The 21,485-nt window shown below is 42.4% G+C and overlaps 1 protein-coding gene across 7 annotated transcripts in view; it reads left to right on the top strand.

Annotated features, from left to right (window-relative positions):
- Positions 1-16,337, top strand: part of DYNC1I1 (dynein cytoplasmic 1 intermediate chain 1) — a 425,084-nt gene extending 408,747 nt beyond the window's left edge. For all 7 annotated transcript variants that reach the window (XM_075315694.1, XM_075315692.1, XM_075315688.1 and 4 more), the window contains one exon: positions 15,968-16,337. In XM_075315694.1, the coding sequence (XP_075171809.1) occupies positions 15,968-16,075 (108 nt within the window). In that variant the 3' untranslated portion in view covers positions 16,076-16,337. The remainder of the gene's footprint in view (positions 1-15,967) is intronic.
- The last annotated feature ends 5,148 nt before the right edge of the window (positions 16,338-21,485 follow it).

The raw sequence follows: 21,485 nt of genomic DNA, 5'->3' as shown, positions 1-21,485 counted from the left end.
CCCCTATGTACAAGAATATAACTACTATAATACTACCCCTATGTACAAGAATATAACTACTATAATACTGCTCCCTATGTACAAGAATATAACTACTATAATACTGCTCCTATGTACAAGAATATAATTACTATAATACTGCCCCCTATGTACAAGAATATTACTACTATAATACTGCCCCTATGTTCAAGAATATAACTACTATAATACTGCCCCTATCTACAAAAATATTAATACTATAATACTGCCTCTATGTACAAGAATATAACTACTATAATACTGCCCCTATGTACAAGAATATAACTACTATAATACTACCCCTATATACAAGAATATAGCTACTATAATACTGCCCCTATGTTCAAGAATATAACTACTATAATACTGCCCCTATCTACAAGAATATAACTACTATAATACTGCCTCTATGTACAAGAATATAACTACTATAATACTGCCCCTATGTACAAGAATATATCTACTATAATACTGCCCCCTATGTACAAGAATATAACTACTATAATACTGCCTCTGTGTACAAGAATATAACTACTATAATACTGCCTCTATGTACAAGAATATAACTACTATAATACCCCTATGTACAAGAATATATCTACTATAATACTGCCTCTATGTACAAGAATATAACTACTATAATACCCCTATGTACAAGAATATATCTACTATAATCCTGCTCCTATGTACAAGAATATATCTACTATAATACTGCCCCTATGTACAAGAATATAACTACTATAATACTGCCCCTATGTACAAGAATATAACTACTATAATACTGCTCCCTATGTACAAGAATATAACTACTATAATACTGCCCCCTATGTACAAGAATATAACTACTATAATACTGCTCCTATGTACAAGAATATAACTACTATAATACTGCCCCTATGTACAAGAATATAACTACTATAATACTGCTCCCTATGTACAAGAATATAACTACTATAATACTGCCCCTATGTACAAGAATATAACTACTATAATACTGCTCCTATGTACAAGAATATAACTACTATAATACTGCTCCTATGTACAAGAATATAACTACTATAATACTGCTCCCTATGTACAAGAATATAACTACTATAATACTGCCCCTATGTACAAGAATATAACTACTATAATACTGCTCCCTATGTACACGAATATAACGGCTATAATACTGCCCCCTATGTACAAGAATATAACTACTATAATACTGCTCCTATGTACAAGAATATAACTACTATAAAACTGCCCCCTATGTACAAGAATATAACTACTATAATACTGCTCCTATGTACAAGAATATAACTACTATAATACTGCTCCTATGTACAAGAATATAACTACTATAAAACTGCCCCCTATGTACAAGAATATAACTACTATAATACTGCTCCTATGTACAAGAATATAACTACTATAAAACTGCCCCCTATGTACAAGAATATAACTACTATAATACTGCCCCTATGTACAAGAATATAACTACTATAATACTGCTCCCTATGTACAAGAATATAACGGCTATAATACTGCCCCCTATGTACAAGAATATAACTACTATAATACTGCTCCTATGTACAAGAATATAACTACTATAAAACTGCCCCCTATGTACAAGAATATAACTACTATAATACTGCTCCTATGTACAAGAATATAACTACTATAATACTGCCCCTATGTACAAGAATATAACTACTATAATACTGCCCCTATGTACAAGAATATAACTACTATAATACTGCTCCCTATGTACAAGAATATAACTACTATAATACTGCCCCTATGTACAAGAATATAACTACTATAATACTGCTCCTATGTACAAGAATATAACTACTATAATACTGCTCCTATGTACAAGAATATAACTACTATAATACTGCCCCCTATGTACAAGAATATATCTACTATAATACTGTCCCTATATACAAGAATATAACTACTATAATACTGCTCCTATGTACAAGAATATAACTACTATAATACTGCCCCTATGTACAAGAATATAACTACTATAACTACTAATGTACAAGAAAAAAACTACAATTCTGATGTCCATGAGAAAGGTAAATCCAAACCTTTGATTCAGGTCGCATTAATATGGCGGTATTATTACCAGATCTCTCATGGCGTGACTAATGATGTGACCCACGTCAGACTCTACAGGACTATGGGAGGTCCATGTCATAAGATGGGACCGAAAGTAGACACATTTCCTCCATCTGATTGTGACTTAAGACTTCTATGGAATATAATAATCTGCCTATGCACAGTGCCATGGCTTCTATCATATGTTGTTGTCACTTTGACCCGAAATTTGTGATTATAAGTGGAATCTAGGTATTGAAGCCCTGAAGCTCAACGCACCCATGTATAACGGAGCATGAAATCCTTCTGCCCTAATAGTCTCATACCCCATCGGTAAGCTGATCCGCCGCTGGCAGTCGTCCCTTATTTTTACGCTTTTCACATGTCGCTTCCAATACGATTCTACATTACGGCAGGATCCTTAATTACCGTTAAACGTTTGTTTTTATGGTTGGTAATTCCATTCAGTTCTGAATCTTACGATTTCACAGCTGTGTTTCCATAGACGGCGCAGGAACGTGCGCAGCACACACCAAGGCGAGGAGAAGGAAAAGATCACAGAGGAACTACAGGTCACTGCTGATCACGAGAGGCAGCAGCAACAGGGGATGTCAGATACAGTCATCTTATAGTCATTGCTTCAATCACAACAGTGAGCTGCACTCACTATTCTGCTGGTGCAGTCACTGTGTACATACATTACATTACTGATCCTGAGTTACATCCTGTATTATACTCCAGAGCTGCACTCACTATTCTGCTGGTGCAGTCACTGTGTACATACATTACATTACTGATCCTGAGTTACCTCCTGTATTATACTTCAGAGCTGCACTCACTATTCTGCTGGTGCAGTCACTGTGTACATACATTACATTACTGATCCTGAGTTACATCCTGTATTATACTCCAGAGCTGCACTCACTATTCTGCTGGTGCAGTCACTGTGTACATACATTACATTACTGATCCTGAGTTACCTCCTGTATTATACTTCAGAGCTGCACTCACTATTCTGCTGGTACAGTCACTGTGTACATACATTACATTACTGATCCTGAGTTACCTCCTGTATTATACTCCAGAGCTGCACTCACTATTCTGCTGGTGCAGTCACTGTGTACATACATTACATTACTGATCCTGAGTTACCTCCTGTATTATACTTCAGAGCTGCACTCACTATTCTGCTGGTGCAGTCACTGTGTACATACATTACATTACTGATCCTGAGTTACCTCCTGTATTATACTTCAGAGCTGCACTCACTATTCTGCTGGTGCAGTCACTGTGTACATACATTACATTACTGATCCTGAGTTACCTCCTGTATTATACTTCAGAGCTGCACTCACTATTCTGCTGGTGCAGTCACTGTGTACATACATTACATTACTGATCCTGAGTTACCTCCTGTAGTATACCCCAGAGCTGCACTCACTATTCTGCTGGTGCAGTCACTGTGTACATACATTACATTACTGATCCTGAGTTACCTCCTGTAGTATACCCCAGAGCTGCACTCACTATTCTGCTGGTGCAGTCACTGTGTACATACATTACATTACTGATCCTGAGTTACCTCCTGTAGTATACCCCAGAGCTGCACTCACTATTCTGCTGGTGCAGTCACTGTGTACATACATTACATTACTGATCCTGAGTTACCTCCTGTATTATACTTCAGAGCTGCACTCACTATTCTGCTGGTACAGTCACTGTGTACATACATTACATTACTGATCCTGAGTTACCTCCTGTATTATACTTCAGAGCTGCACTCACTATTCTGCTGGTGCAGTCACTGTGTACATACATTACATTACTGATCCTGAGTTACCTCCTGTATTATACTTCAGAGCTGCACTCACTATTCTGCTGGTGCAGTCACTGTGTACATACATTACATTACTGATCCTGAGTTACCTCCTGTAGTATACCCCAGAGCTGCACTCACTATTCTGCTGGTGCAGTCACTGTGTACATACATTACATTACTGATCCTGAGTTACCTCCTGTAGTATACCCCAGAGCTGCACTCACTATTCTGCTGGTGCAGTCACTGTGTACATACATTACATTACTGATCCTGAGTTACCTCCTGTAGTATACCCCAGAGCTGCACTCACTATTCTGCTGGTGCAGTCACTGTGTACATACATTACATTACTGATCCTGAGTTACCTCCTGTAGTATACCCCAGAGCTGCACTCACTATTCTGCTGGTGCAGTCACTGTGTACATACATTACATTACTGATCCTGAGTTACCTTCTGTATTATACTCCAGAGCTGCACTCACTATTCTGCTGGTGCAGTCACTGTGTACATACATTACATTACTGATCCTGAGTTACCTCCTGTATTATACTTCAGAGCTGCACTCACTATTCTGCTGGTGCAGTCACTGTGTACATACATTACATTACTGATCCTGAGTTACCTCCTGTAGTATACCCCAGAGCTGCACTCACTATTCTGCTGGTGCAGTCACTGTGTACATACATTACATTACTGATCCTGAGTTACCTCCTGTATTATACTTCAGAGCTGCACTCACTATTCTGCTGGTGCAGTCACTGTGTACATACATTACATTACTGATCCTGAGTTACCTCCTGTATTATACTCCAGAGCTGCATTCACTATTCTGCTGGTGCAGTCACTGTGTACATACATTACTGATCCTGAGTTACTCCTGTATTATACTTCAGAGCTGCACTCACTATTCTGCTGGTGCAGTCACTGTGTACATACATTACATTACTGATCCTGAGTTACCTCCTGTATTATACTTCAGAGCTGCACTCACTATTCTGCTAGTGCAGTCACTGTGTACATACATTACATTACTGATCCTGAGTTACCTCCTGTATTATACCCCAGAGCTGCACTTACTATTCTGCTGGTGCAGTCACTGTGTACATACATTACATTACTGATCCTGAGTTACCTCCTGTATTATACTTCAGAGCTGCACTCACTATTCTGCTGGTGCAGTCACTGTGTACATACATTACATTACTGATCCTGAGTTACCTCCTGTATTATACTCCAGAGCTGCATTCACTATTCTGCTGGTGCAGTCACTGTGTACATACATTACTGATCCTGAGTTACCTCCTGTATTATACTTCAGAGCTGCACTCACTATTCTGCTGGTGCAGTCACTGTGTACATACATTACATTACTGATCCTGAGTTACCTCCTGCATTATACTCCAGAGCTGCACTCACTATTCTGCTGGGGCAGTCACTGTGTACATACATTACATTACTGATCCTGAGTTACCTCCTGTATTATACTCCAGAGCTGCATTCACTATTCTGCTGGTGCAGTCACTGTGTACATACATTACATTACTAATCCTGAGTTACCTCCTGTATTATACTCCAGAGCTGCATTCACTATTCTGCTGGTGCAGTCACTGTGTACATACATTACATTACTGATCCTGAGTTACCTCCTGTATTATACTCCAGAGCTGCATTCACTATTCTGCTGGTGCAGTCACTGTGTACATACATTACATTACTGATCCTGAGTTACCTCCTGTATTATACTCCAGAGCTGCACTCACTATTCTGCTGGTGCAGTCACTGTATACATACATTACATTACTGATCCTGAGTTACCTCCTGTATTATACTCCAGAGCTGCACTCACTATTCTGCTGGTGCAGTCACTGTGTACATACATTACTGATCCTGAGTTACCTCCTGTATTATACTCCAGAGCTGCATTCACTATTCTGCTGGTGCAGCCACTGTATACATATATTACATTACTGATCCTGAGTTACCTCCTGTATTATACCCCAGAGCTGCACTCACTATTCTGCTGGTGCAGTCACTGTATACATACATTACATTACTGATCCTGAGTTACCTCCTGTATTATACTCCAGAGCTGCACTCACTATTCTGCTGGTGCAGTCACTGTATACATACATTACATTACTGATCCTGAGTTACCTCCTGTATTATACTCCAGAGCTGCACTCACTATTCTGCTGGTGCAGTCACTGTGTACATACATTACATTACTGATCCTGTACTGATCCTGAGTTACCCCCTGTATTATACTTCAGAGCTTCACTCACTATTCTGCTGGTGCAGTCACTGTGTACATACATTACATTACTGATCCTGTACTGATCCTGAGTTACCTCCTGTATTATTATACTCCAGAGCTGCACTCACTATTCTGCTGGTGCAGTCACTGTGTACATACATTACATTACTGATCCTGCGTTACATCCTGTATTATACTCCAGAGCTGCACTCACTATTCTGCTGGTGCAGTCACTGTGTACATACATTACATTACTGATCCTGTACTGATCCTGAGTTACATCCTGTATTATTATACTCCAGAGCTGCACTCACTATTCTGCTGGTGCAGTCACTGTGTACATACATTACATTACTGATCCTGAGTTTCATCCTGTATTATACTCCAGAGCTGCACTCACTATTCTGCTGGTGCAGTCACTGTGTACATACATTACATTACTGATCCTGTACTGATCCTGAGTTACATCCTGTATTATTATACTCCAGAGCTGCACTCACTATTCTGCTGGTGCAGTCACTGTGTACATACATTACATTACTGATCCTGAGTTTCATCCTGTATTATACTCCAGAGCTGCACTCACTATTCTGCTGGTGCAGTCACTGTGTACATACATTACATTACTGATCCTGAGTTACATCCTGTATTATACTCCAGAGCTGCACTCACTATTCTGCTGGTGCAGTCACTGTGTACATACATTACATTACTGATCCTGAGTTTCATCCTGTATTATACTCCAGAGCTGCACTCACTATTCTGCTGGTGCAGTCACTGTGTACATACATTACATTACTGATCCTGAGTTACATCCTGTATTATACTCCAGAGCTGCACTCACTATTCTGCTGGGGCAGTCACTGTGTACATACATTACATTACTGATCCTGAGTTACCTCTTGTATTATACTCCAGAGCTTCACTCACTATTCTGCTGGTGCAGTCACTGTGTACATACATTACATTACTGATCCTGAGTTACCTCCTGTATTATACTCCAGAGCTGCACTCACTATTCTGCTGGTGCAGTCACTGTGTACATACATTACTGATCCTGAGTTACCTCCTGTATTATACTCCAGAGCTGCACTCACTATTCTGCTGGTGCAGTCACTGTATACATACATTACATTACTGATCCTGAGTTACCTCCTGTATTATACTCCAGAGCTGCACTCACTATTCTGCTGGTGCAGTCACTGTGTACATACATTACATTACTGATCCTGAGTTACCTCCTGTATTATACTCCAGAGCTGCACTCACTATTCTGCTGGTGCAGTCACTGTATACATACATTACATTACTGATCCTGAGTTACCTCCTGTATTATACTCCAGAGCTGCACTCACTATTCTGCTGGTGCAGTCACTGTGTACATACATTACATTACTGATCCTGTACTGATCCTGAGTTACCCCCTGTATTATACTTCAGAGCTTCACTCACTATTCTGCTGGTGCAGTCACTGTGTACATACATTACATTACTGATCCTGTACTGATCCTGAGTTACCTCCTGTATTATTATACTCCAGAGCTGCACTCACTATTCTGCTGGTGCAGTCACTGTGTACATACATTACATTACTGATCCTGCGTTACATCCTGTATTATACTCCAGAGCTGCACTCACTATTCTGCTGGTGCAGTCACTGTGTACATACATTACATTACTGATCCTGCGTTACATCCTGTATTATATTCCAGAGCTGCACTCACTATTCTGCTGGTGCAGTCACTGTGTACATACATTACATTACTGATCCTGTACTGATCCTGAGTTACATCCTGTATTATTATACTCCAGAGCTGCACTCACTATTCTGCTGGTGCAGTCACTGTGTACATACATTACATTACTGATCCTGAGTTTCATCCTGTATTATACTCCAGAGCTGCACTCACTATTCTGCTGGTGCAGTCACTGTGTACATACATTACATTACTGATCCTGAGTTACATCCTGTATTATACTCCAGAGCTGCACTCACTATTCTGCTGGTGCAGTCACTGTGTACATACATTACATTACTGATCCTGTGTTACCTCCTGTATTATACTCCAGAGCTGCACTCACTATTCTGCTGGTGCAGTCACTGTGTACATACATTACTGATCCTGTGCTGATCCTGAGTTACCTCCTGTATTATACTCCAGAGCTGCATTCACTATTCTGCTGGTGCAGTCACTGTGTACATACATTACATTACTGATCCTGAGTTACCTCCTGTATTATACTCCAGAGCTGCACTCACTATTCTGCTGGTGCAGTCACGGTGTACATACATTACATTACTGATCCTGAGTTACCTCCTGTATTATACTCCAGAGCTGCACTCACTATTCTGCTGGTGCAGTCACTGTGTACATACATTACTGATCCTGCGTTAAATCCTGTATTATACTCCAGAGCTGCACTCACTATTCTGCTAGTGCAGTCACTGTGTACATACATTACATTACTGATCCTGAGTTACCTCCTGTATTATACTCCAGAGCTGCACTCACTATTCTGCTGGTGCAGTCACTGTGTACATACATTACTGATCCTGAGTTATATCCTGTATTATACTCCAGAGCTGCACTCACTATTCTGCTGGTGCAGTCACTGTGTACATATATTACATTACTGATCCTGTACTGATCCTGAGTTACATCCTGTATTATACTCCAGAGCTGCACTCACTATTCTGCTGGTGCAGTCACTGTGTACGATGCGATTAACCTTTTCTGTCACATTGTATTTGTCATTAGAGCCACAAATGTAATATCTATTTCCAGATTATTTTACTTATATCTTAAAAGGAAAGAATAAGAAAAGGTTATAGGATATGACTGCCGCGAGCACGATCCACTGAGCACGGAGCAGTGCCCTCAGAGGTAATTCTCCCGGCTGTAAACCTCTGCTCGGAGCAGTCAGTAGAGTCATGCACATTACGGGCACATTCCTTAGGGGTTGGTGAAATTCGCCCATGGTGGACAATCGATGCCAAAAATGTTTCACGATGATACATGGTCAGGGCTGGAATTAGGTGATGGGTGCGGCCGCCACTCCAGCTCTATAAATAACTTGTCTCATCCCTGAATCCGCCATCCTCCTATCAGCTCTGACCTCAGTCTGTGAATAATCGGCCTCCGGGGAGCAATAATCGAGGACAGATCCTCCCACCTGACAACTCCAGCTCTGTCAAAATTCTGCGACACTCCGGCCACAACTGGCACAGGCTGCGGCTCCGACCAAAATGTGTACGGTGTTGTCATAACATCCTCACGCCGAGCTTCTTGAGTCAGCGCTGGCGTCTGGGGTTCATACATCTTGGCCGCCTCCTGAAGTGCTTGGCAGGCACGGTCTGACACGTATAGAATTAACGACGCGCTTACTACAAACGATAATCCCATTATATACCACCGTCATAGGAAACCCCACCAGATGGAGGGGGGACGGGGCACTGGTGGCAAACTGGGATGTGTGTGTCACCTCTGTATCCACAATATAAGGGTCATCTCCTAATGAAAAGTCCCTGTAAAGGGAACGTATAAAACAAAAAAAAATCTGCCCTAAATAAGTAATGTTAAAGGAGTTGTAAAAAGAAGCATGTTAATTTACCGGTTATTAAAAGTCCTTTGTGTTCTCAAAAACAGGGACTTTTATTTACATAGTGTACAGCTATTTTCCAAGGTAACCGGCCACCTCTTCAGTCTCAGCCTGACCCAGGCAAGGAGAGGGCAGTTAGAGTAGATTCTATGGTTTACAGCCTATTTGTGCCGCTTTAAAGTTGGACGGACTACAGGACCCAGCAATCCACTGTCCCTGTGCACTTCTCCCGACAAAGCTGCTGCTGCTCGCTGCATAGGAGAGTGCAATGACACTGCGCCCGTGACGCTGGGCTAGACTTGCAGTCTTCGGGAACAGGGGGCCTGGAGCAGCGCGCTCTTGAAGAGAACAATATGAGAAACCTCCATTAAGTAGGTTTTTTTTAAAAAAAAAAATAATTGTTATTTTTACACTGGTGACTAAGCCAAATAATAGATTCTTATATACTGTATAGATGACTTTGCATCAGACTCATTATCATAGACTGGATTACAGTGACAGGCAGCAGTTCAGGCTGTAAAGTCATCTACTGTTAATGTCCACACGTCACAGCTCACCTTCTCCTCCTGTTCAATGACTAATCACACCTCTGTATACAGTAGATAACACAGGATCCACCATTTACAGTAGCGGATATCACAGCTCACCTTCTCCTCCCTCCTGTACATTGACCTTTGTCTAGATCAGAGCATGCAAAAAAAATATATATACCGTACTTGTACACAAGTCAGTAGAGTCATTGAGTCTAGTGCTGAAAATATTCATGTGACTGCTGAATAAATAAAAAAAAATGTATATATATATACACACACACATACACTCACACGCATATACACACACTAGCTGTAGTACGTGGTGCTGCCCGGAATAGTAACTAAGTCTCTCCCACTTTTCCACTCACCACCGTAATCATATTACCTCACACATAAGTTTCTTATATCAAGAATGTCCTTTGTTGCCTATAGCAACCAATCACAGCTCCTATTAATCACCAACAAAATAGAAGCAGAACTGTGATTGGTTACTATAGGCCATCTGATAACTACCCAGGGTAACAGCCAATATATTACCTCAAACATCCAAACAGTTTCTGTGAGTGTTTGTTTCTTTCTGTCTGTGTCACCTTTTTTGTCTCTGCCTGTGTGTCTCTTTCTGTGTCGCTTTCTTTGTCTGTCTTTGTGTGTCTCTCTCTTTCGGTGTGTGTGTTTCTTTCTGTCTGCGTCACCTTTTTTGTGTCTCTCTTTCAGTGTGTCTCTGCCTGTGTGTCTCTTACTGTCTGTGTCGCTTTCTTTGTCTGTCTTTGTGTGTCTCTCTCTTTCGGTGTGTGTGTGTGTGTGTGTGTGTGTGTGTCTTTCTGTCTGCATCTCTTTGTTTGTGTGTCTCTGTGTGTCTTTCTCTTTCGGGGTGTGTGTATGTGTGTGTTTCTGTCTGCGTCTCCTTTTTTGTGTCTCTTTCAGTGTATCTCTGCCTGTGTGTCGCTTTCTTTGTCTGTCTTTGTGTCTCTCTTTCGGTGTGTGTGTTTGTGTGTGTGTCTCTTTCTGTCTGCATCTCTTTCTTTGTGTGTCTCTGTGTGTGTCTCTCTCTTTCGGGGTGTGTGTATGTCTTTCTGTCTGCGTCTCTCTCTTTCAGTGTGTCTCTGCCTGGGTGAAACTTTCTGTCTGCATCTCTTTCATTGTGTGTGTCTCTCTCTCTTTCGTGGTGTGTGTGTCTCTTTCTGTCTGCATCTTTCTTTGTGTGTCTCTTTGTGTGTGTCTCTCTCTTTCGTGGTGTGTGTGTCTCTTTCTGTCTGCATCTCTTTCTTTATGTGTCTCTTTGTGTGTGTCTTTCTTTTTCGGGGTGTGTGTGTCTCTTTCTGTGTGTGGATCGCCCTCTGTCCATAATTAGAGTCTATAATAACAGATCTGCTCCCACCTCCATTGACTTTGTAGTAAACCGTTTTTTTGGTGAATAACTAAAGTGCGGTGTTAAATTTTCAACTCAAAACATAGCCTATGACGTTCCCTTGGTCACACGGGGCGTTTGTGCAAAATTTCGTAATTGTAAATGCGACGGTGCTGATTCCTTTAGTTGGGACACACACATACATACACACACACACACACACACACACACATATATATGCATACAGACATACATACACTGTACATATACACACATTCACATACAGTATGCACACAGACATACATACATATACACACACACACACACACACACACACACACACACACACATATATATATACACACAGACATACATATACACACATATATGCATACAGACATACATACATACACTGTACATATACACACACATACAGTATGCACACAGACATACATACATACACACACATATATATACACACAGACATACATATACACACATATACACACATGCACAGACATGCATACATATACACACACACACATATATACACACAGACATACATATACACACACATACACACATGCACAGACATGCATACATATACACACACACACATATATACACACAGACATACATATACACACACATATACACACATGCACAGACATGCATACATATACACATGCACACATATATGCACAGACATACATATACATACGCACACATATATACACACATGCACACACCTTTATATAATAGATATAAAAACCTGATTTTAAAAAAATAGGATGGCTTATCAAAAAATCATGGACAGGCAATATTTTTATGGACACATGTAACGGTTTCCCGTGTAATATGACGCCAGGCACGTAGGGTTTGATTTTTTTTACCCCATTTTTCATCCCATTTCAGACTTGACTTTTTACAGTGCACAGAGCACCAGGCTAGAAACCTTCCCACTATATGTCGCTTCTTTCCAGGATATTTGACGCTCTCATTTATTAAAACCTCCTCACGCTCACAGTTTCCGCAGTGTTTTCATTGTAAACACATAAAATCTTCAGGAGGTTGATGATAAAAAATTAATTTCAAGGGTGAAACATGACTGATCCTTTCCACAGAAGGTAAAAGGGATAAAGACGGTGACGTGCGGCCAGACGGATGGAAGATTGGTTGGCAGGTCAGGCATGAAAGGAGGGTGGCACACATCCCGATATTCGTGAACGGCCATCTATTCCTATAGTCTTGCTTCGGCATCTCTTGTCGATAGACCTCCCGCCAAGACAAAGTTGTAAGCCATGGCAGTGGTGTTTGAAGATTTGCTGCTGGTCCTACCCATAATCTCCCTTTACCTTCCCTCAGAGTTCTGGTTCTTCTCTGAATACAGTGCCCTTTGATCTTTGTTGCTTCAAATCAGCTTAGTTTAGACGAAGATCCACTTTTTTCGGTTTACATCATTCTCAATTATCATGAAACCAAAACTTCATTACGAAGGGAGAGCGACGGGCGGAGAGCGGGAGAGCGACGGGCGGAGAGCGGGAGAGCGACGGGCGGAGAGCGGGAGAGCGACGGGCGGAAAGCGGGAGAGCGACGGGCGGAAAGCGGGAGAGCGACGGGCGGAAAGCGGGAGAGCGACGGGCGGAAAGACGGAGAGCGACGGGCGGAAAGACGAAGAGCGACGGGCGGAAAGACTGAGAGCGACGGGCGGAAAGACGGAGAGCGACGGGCGGAAAGACGGAGAGCGACGGGCGGAAAGACGGGGAACGACGGGCGGAGAGATGGAAGAGTTGGAGAGAGACACTTACTATACTATACTTATAGTTACTATCCAGGGCAACACTGGGTACTATAGCTAGTAAATATAGTCAAGTGCTACAAGCGCTGTTAAATTATGCAGAGGCCTAAAATTAAAATATACCCAACTAATCTCCATGTATAGTAGTATCAAGGGATATGTGACTGCAGATATTTAAATTACATGTGGATAATAGATACCCTACAGTTTAAGCAGAATTAGATATTTATTGAAAAGAACATTCATGTACTAACTTACATTGCTTAAGGTGTTGTAAGGCCCCTGTCTCCCTACGTGTTTCGCCCATTCTTTGTAAAATAAATAAAAAAATTGAAGTGGGGCCCACCCCTATTTTTGAAAAACCACCCAAGGTAAAGCAGACAGCTAGGAGCTGGTATTATCAGGCTGTAAAGGTCCAATTATTTTGTCCTTCCCAGCCTGAAAATAGCAGCCTGCAGCCACCCCAGAACTGGCACATCCTGTAGAATCTCAAATTCTGGTGCTTTGCCTGACTCTTCCTGATTGCCCTTGTGGGGTGGTAAATTGGGGTTATACTTTCGGGGTTGGTGTCAGCTGTGAAATAACATCAAGCCCAGGGGTTAGTATTGGAGAGGCATTTATCAGACACCCCCATTACTAACCTGGCAAGTATAGGGTTTAAAAAAAACAAAACAAAAAAAACTCATGAAAAAAAAATAGTTTATTTGAATAAAGACTCCCCCACATACCCTTGCTCACCAAATTATTAATTAAAAAGAAATCCTCAAAGTTCCTATGTAATCCAATGGTATAATATCCCATGATGACAATTGATTTCTATGGACCTTTGTTCAGAGAACGAGGCTCCAATGGGTCACTGCCGGTCAGCAGCAGTCACGGAATTTTCCATGAGCATGAGAAATTCCGGGCTCTTCTCCGAACGAAGCTTCATAGGAAGCAATGGGCGTTCTGGGACATTACTCCATTGGATTACATCAGAACTTCCAGGATTTCTATTTAATTAATACATTAATAAATGAGGGACTGTGGGGAAGTTTTTCTTCAAATATATATATTTTTTCCCTTTGTGTTTTTTAACTCTACACTTGCCAGGTTTGTAATGGGGGTGTCCGACAGATGCCTCTCCATTACTAACCCTTAGGCTTGGCGCCAGCTGTCAATTTACAGCCGACATCAACTTTAAAAGTATTACCCTGGTTGCCACCCCACCAAGGCAACCAGGAAGAGCAAGGCAAAGTGCCAGAATTGGCCCATCTAGTCATGGGGCGGCTGGGGGCTGCTATATTTAGGTTGGGAGGGCCCAAGAACTATGGACCTTCCCAGTCTCATAATACCAGCCACCAATTGTCTGATTTACTAAGGCTGGTTATCAAAAATAATGGTGACGGCACACCGTTTTTAAAAAAATTAAAAAAAATGCGTAGCCTCCCCTTTATATTTGATAACCAGCCAAGGTAAAGCAGACAGCTGAGAGGTGCAGCCTCCAGTTCTGTTCTTTACGTGCGCTGGTTATCAAAAATAGGCGGAAGCCCACTTCATTTTTATTGTTCACAGCAGCGTACAGACATCTTCTGCATGCAATAAAGCTTGTCGAGTGTCTGTGCTGCAGCCTTTCAACAATCTTTATTAGGATACGAACAGCATGCAAACTTTTTTTTTTTTTTTTTATATTTTTTTTTTTAAAAAAACGTGTCTGAGCCCCAGACACCCGATGTCTGGTACGAACCCCGAACTTTACCGTTTCAGCTTCTCTCATCCCAAGTGAGCAAGTGACCGATCGTGTTTAGCGGCGGTTAGATGATTAAGGTAATAGGTACAGGGTAACCGTTTGCTAAATGGTTTTAGGTGAATATTATAGTTTACAAAAACTATTAGTTTCAGTCCGAATGTTCCATGGTTGACTCGAAGGAAAATGGTTGAGGTCAACACAACAAGATATTATAGCCTTCACCTTTCTAAGCCATCCTGTTGCTGCCCTCCCTGTAATCACATCGGTTTCTCATTCTTAATCTCCAGTTAGAGCCATTTTTCTCCCATTGACCTCCAGTAAGAGCCAATTTCTACAAATGGAGAAGACTTGGACTTGTAATAAACCTTTCCATCCATTTTGTCTTCTTCACAAATCACGATGCAGGAGGAGTAATGAGCCTGTTAGGTGGCCATCTGAAGAGCCATTGTATTTTTCCCAGATATTGAGGGAGGAAATTTAGTTTCCCTATAATGGATGAATAGAACAAACATCTCAAAAAGAAATACAGTTGTAGTCCAAGAGTAAGAGGCCCCAATGCCGACCTTACAAATAGGCAAGAAACAGAGAGTAATAAGTTGATCCTTTCACAGGTGAAGAACTGTAGATTCCGGGCTAAAAAGCCTAAGAATACAAATTATTGCTATCATTCACATTGGTGATGACGTGCCAACTGGACGGGATGAAGAGCATCCCGTTAATTTACTACACATCAGATTATGTATAACAATCAAATCACTTTCCTTTTTGTCTCTTTGCAGTTTGCCGTTCCGCACAGTGATGAATGGGGACGGCTTGCCCGTACTTTGGTTGAGATCCGTGCCAATCGAGGTGACGGGGAAGAAGAAGCCGTAGAACTCTCAAGCTAAATCGCCCAACGTACGCCACAACCAGCACAGCATCTGCAACCGAATGTACCGATTTCTCCATGAATTTTTGCCGTGATCTTTTAGAGCTCCGCCGGTTCCCCTCCAGCTTCAGCTTATTGTTTAAATAGTGCACAACCCGGCCGAGACATCCTGTCGTCTCTCTATAATGTGCAGACAATCTACGCCTCTCGTCTCCTGTCCTTCCCTGGTCTACAAATATTTCACTGTGTGCCAGTATTTTAATTAAATGAAGTATATCAGAGCCAGCAATCATTATTCACGTAGGAAGAAAACATGCATATAATAAGTATTCATAAGCATTGCTTGGGTAGGATGAGACATGCGCGGGTTCGTTTAGGCCCCAGACATTAATATTCTTACGAAACATGGGAATGTAGGTGCCAGCAAGCACTATATCGCTGGCAGGTCTCCGCAACAAGTTCCACATTTTGTTCTTAATAGACAGCACTAAGAAGTCTTAGCAAGGTGAAGAACTCTCCACGTAAACTGGCCAGACACCTTCAACAGATGTCGGCCAACCCAAAGCTCGCCTTGGCCAAATTTGCATGTGCTTTCTATGGGGAAACGAGAGTTGAAAACACAAGAATCAGTCTTTGAAAACCAAGCAGCCCAAGCCCTTGGTGGGTTCTTTCAACTTTTTTTCTTAGTATGTATAGGAACTTTTAGCTTGAAATGCAACAGCCATGGTGGTTTGCCTTCCTCCACGCTTCTTGGCAGCTTCTTACAAAAGGTTCTACAGTGATAAATCTAATCTGAAATGTGGGCTCATTACGAATGCATGTATGAAAGGGAATGATTCCATTTGATCATTGTCCTTGAGGATCTAAAGCCAACCATACACGTTAGATGGCTGTGGGCTGAACTAGGCTTCCTCCGACAGCCATCTGAGCCGATTTAGCCATACACAGGAGCGATCATTCTGCCCTAACGCTCCCGTGTGGTCTAAGACAGGGTTCCCCAACTCCAGTCCTCAAGGCCCACCAACAGTGCATGTTTTCAGGATTTCCTTAGCATTGCACTGCTGTTGGAACCAGCACCTGGGCAGGTAGTTACATTAACACCTGTGCAATACTAAGGAAATCCCAAAAACCTGCACTGTTGGTGGGCCTTGAGGACTGGAGTTAGGGACCTCTGGTCTAAGAGAAAGCTGCCAACTAGCACGTCAGACGGGTTATCTCCGGGAGAGCAATATGATTGGCACTCTGAAATCGGGAACAAAAGAATTTCCCTCTAAAAACAAATACTTTAGTAAATTTTGCTAAAATCTATTCTCAAGCAAACCATATACTATATAACAAAAAGTGTATGTGTGAGAAGTGCACCCTGGGTATCAAAGGTGCAGTGATCTACTGAAAGCAGGGCTTGATTGCCCGCTAGCAATTGGGAGTACGAATTATACTGCCCCTCCACTGTACACTGCCTAACAATGGGGCTTTATGTACCCTGGATGTGTGGTGCCCCCACTCCACGCCGGCTGTCCCTTATATGTCCCTGACTAAACACAAAATACAACAGCCGTCACCAAGAAACCTCATGATATAGTGCTTTGTGCATAAAATGATATAGACTGGGCGCCATTCATACCTAATAAATATGGGTATTCTCCTAGTCTCCAGCAGTTTGGCCCTAATTGAAAAATTTGCAGGTGTACTTAGCTTTTGGATGGTAACCTTCCTAGGCCACAGAAGGCTCAGGATGCCATAGGTGCCCCCATATGAAGATCCCAATGAGTTTCCTCCCAATTAATCTATGGGGTACATCAGGGGATTAATGGCGGTTTGGGGACCAACAGTGTGTCCTTAGATGAACGAGCCACCTAAGCTGCCAGAAATTATGAGAATTGCCTGGGGAAAGACAAGTGGATGTTCGCCATGAGGTGACACCCTGGGTCAGCAAGTGAATCCCAATAGTTGGCAACCTGGCCGCTTAGGTGGCTCATTCACTGTTGGTCCCCAAGCCACCATTAATACCCTGATGAAGGGACAGCCGCCATGGAGTGGGGGCACCACACACCTAGGGTGCTTAAAGCCCCGTTGTTAGGCAGTGTACAGTGGAGGGGCAGTATAATTCGTAACCCCCAATTGCTAGCGGGCAATCAACCCTGCTTTCAGTATATCACTGCACCAGCTAGTCCTGTTAACCCTCTAACACCTTTGATACCCAGGGTGCACTTCTCACACATACACTTTTTCTTATATATTATATGGTTTGCTTGAGAACAGATTTTAGCAAAATTGAATAAAAATATTTGTTTTTAGAGGGAAATTCTTTTGATTTTGGTCTCATACTTTATTCGTCTATTGGAAATATTCTTTCAGGTCTACTCACTCTGAAATCGGACATGCCCGATTGACATCTCACGCAACCAAGAGTTGATTGGAGCTCCCATAAAAAAATGATATCTGGTCTAATGTTTACTGGGGTCCTCACTAATAACTTTTTGGTCCAACTTTAACAAGAGCATAATGTAGACCCCGCAGCCTGAGTCCTAGAGTCAGCAGGACGAGCTATCATACCAAATCCAACCACTTCTATAGAAGAACGGGTGAGAGCACGTAATGGAATGATCGGCAAGAGTTCCGGTGGTTGGACGTCCATCAACTAATCATTAATTACTATCATATGTTAGCATAGGTCAAGTCTAAACGAACCCTTTAAAAGGGTTGTCCACTACTTTAACATTTATGGCCTATCCTTACAATAGGTCATCGAGGTCTGATCGGCAGTAGTCCAATACTCCTGCCGATCAACTGTTCCTGGTGCCGGCAGCGGCAGGAGACGGCCGGAAATGTTCCGTTCCGGAGCTGCCGGGTTAACTAACTGAGTACTGCATATCTGCTTCCAATTCAAATCAATAGGAGGCGGCTGTGCACTACCTGGCTGCAGCCGCTATTAGAAGATGGGGTAGCTCCAGAACTGAGCATTTTTGGCTGCCGACACTGAAAACTGATCGGTGAGGGTGCCAGGTGGCAAACCCTGGCCGATCAGACAGTGATGACCAATCCTACGGATAGGCTATCAATGTCAAAGTAGTAACCAACTTCTTTAAATAATACCTAAGGAGGATGAGACCGTCAAATCCACATCCAATGTATCTTAATAAGAAGATCAATTAAAAAAAATTTCATCAGGGTCCTTTCTCACAGTACCTCAACCATCGGACCATAGGGTGGTCAAGTCTTAGCCACTTAAAAGGGAGCCAACCAGCAGGATTTTCATATATAAAGTAAAGCCACTGCTATACTGGTGCTAGGATGCTGAATGTAACCATACCTTTTGTTCTGAGACTGGATGTTTTATTTCAGAAATATGCGCAAGTAAAGTTCCAGCAATGCACTGCTATATGATTGACAGGTGCAATAGGAAGGGAATATGTGGGTTGGGTCTTGCTATCTATTCCTGCCCCTGTGTGGTTACCTGCACCAGAATTAACGTCTATGACGCCAACAGGGGGAGGGAGGCCAGGCAGGCAGATTCCCAAATATTCCCTTCCTGTTGCATCTGTCAATCAAATAGCAGTGCATTGCTGGAACTTTACTTGCACATATTTCTGAAAAAAAACATTGAAATTCAAAACAAAAAGGTATGGTTACATTCAGCATCCCAGCGTCAGTATAGCACTGGTTTTGCTTTATATATGAAAATGCTGCTGGTTGGTTCCTTTTAAGCCCCAAAAAAGCTCAACAGAAGTGGGATAATGCAGTAAAATAGGGGCCCTTCACTTGTCCTCAATAAGATGAAATGAAGGGTAGCGGGAGTGTAGTTTTATCAGAAGACTTTACTCCTCCCGCGATATTTAGAAGCAGCGCTGGTGTCCCCAGGTTTACAACTACAAGGCCCATCATGGTCTGGCACTTACAACCGCCATAGAGAGCTTGCTTGCCTACTGCCGTCCTATGAATTCATGCCTAGCACAGCTATATTAAATCCATTCTGAGCGAGATATGATTGTATACAGATGTGCTTTCCCGAAATTGGACCAGGCTGAAGACCTCTCAGATGTGGTCTCTCACTTGGGTTTCTTGAACTCTATATTCATACTCTACGATCGGCGCTGCGTCGTATTTATTGCGGTCGGCTTCATGGAACTTATTTATTTGAAATAAATTATAATAAACGATTCTTTACCATGAACATAACGAGTCCGGCCTTATCTGTAATCTGCTGCAAAGACTATATAATTCACCCCCCTACCCAAAAAAAAAAGGGGATTACAATAGGCTGTTTGTACAAGGACTAGGAAGTCGACAGGAATAGGCTTTCAAGCAGCTATTACTTCGGAGCATTGGAGCTATATTTCTTAAACCGTTTGGGCGCAGTTGATTTCATGGAAGGTTATATTAACAGATTGTGGTCCAAGAACGACACCGGAGAGACCCATAAACCATAGTTAAGAAATGCCTTACAGATCTGACGTTTCCTTCATAGGATAATATACGAGGCCTGGATGTTTTGGGGTTTTTTTTAAGGCCGACGCACAAGAACACAGTTCATATACCACATCGGCAAGAGACAGAAAGGTTCAGCCTTCAGCTTGTACAAAAGGAAATGCACTTAGAGCGGTCGAACCTGATTTCAGAAGTCGCCAATCATGTGAAGATTTACGTCCTACTAACTGGTGGCTCCTCATCGGCAGCGGGAGTTACAGAGACGGGAGATTTTCTAGACTTATTTTACAGGTAAAACATTGATTTTAGGAAGTGGAAAAAAAATATTAACTTTGGTTTTGGTTGCCCAGAAATTAGAGAGAGCTGTAACTTAGTGCTTAATGCAAATGCAGCTTCAAGTACAACAAGGCCCCCATCTTACCGTGTGCCATGTACAATTGTAGTGCTGGTGTCCCTGCTCCTTTCTCTGCAGGGAAGCACGCTCCCTCACTGCCAGGGCTGGCTCCCTCCACACTGCCTGGGGTGTCCTTGCGCTCGTCTTCATGGATGCCTTCTACTTCCACCTCTCGGGGACTTTGCACGTGGCACAAGTCCTCCGGTAGTGCTCCTAGGGCATGCATGCGCACTGCTGCTGTTCTTCAAGGGCCAGCACGTCACTCCCAAGAAGTGCCTCTCAGCCTATCACTGAGAGGCACTGGGTATTTAAGGCACTCTCCCACTAGGGGAGGTGCCTGATCAATGCCCTAGTTTAGCTAGTGTCCAGTGCTCTAGCCAGCTAGTTGTCAAGTCCCCTTCTCAGTCCTGTCTGTACCTGGTTCCAGTCCTATCCTGTTGGCATCTGGTTCCATTTCTGTCCTGCCTGTACCTACTACCAGTCCATCCAGTTCTGTTGGTACCAGAGACTGTCTGCCCTGGCCGTGCCATCCGCCTCAGCCAACTTGGTGGTTCCAGCCTTGCTAATGACTGCCTGTCTGCCCTGACCGTACCATCCGCCTCAGCCA

The sequence above is a fragment of the Anomaloglossus baeobatrachus genome, chromosome 6 (assembly GCF_048569485.1).
Source record: "Anomaloglossus baeobatrachus isolate aAnoBae1 chromosome 6, aAnoBae1.hap1, whole genome shotgun sequence".
NCBI classification, from domain to species: domain Eukaryota; kingdom Metazoa; phylum Chordata; class Amphibia; order Anura; family Aromobatidae; genus Anomaloglossus; species Anomaloglossus baeobatrachus.
This window is presented reverse-complemented; position numbering and strand designations above follow the sequence as displayed.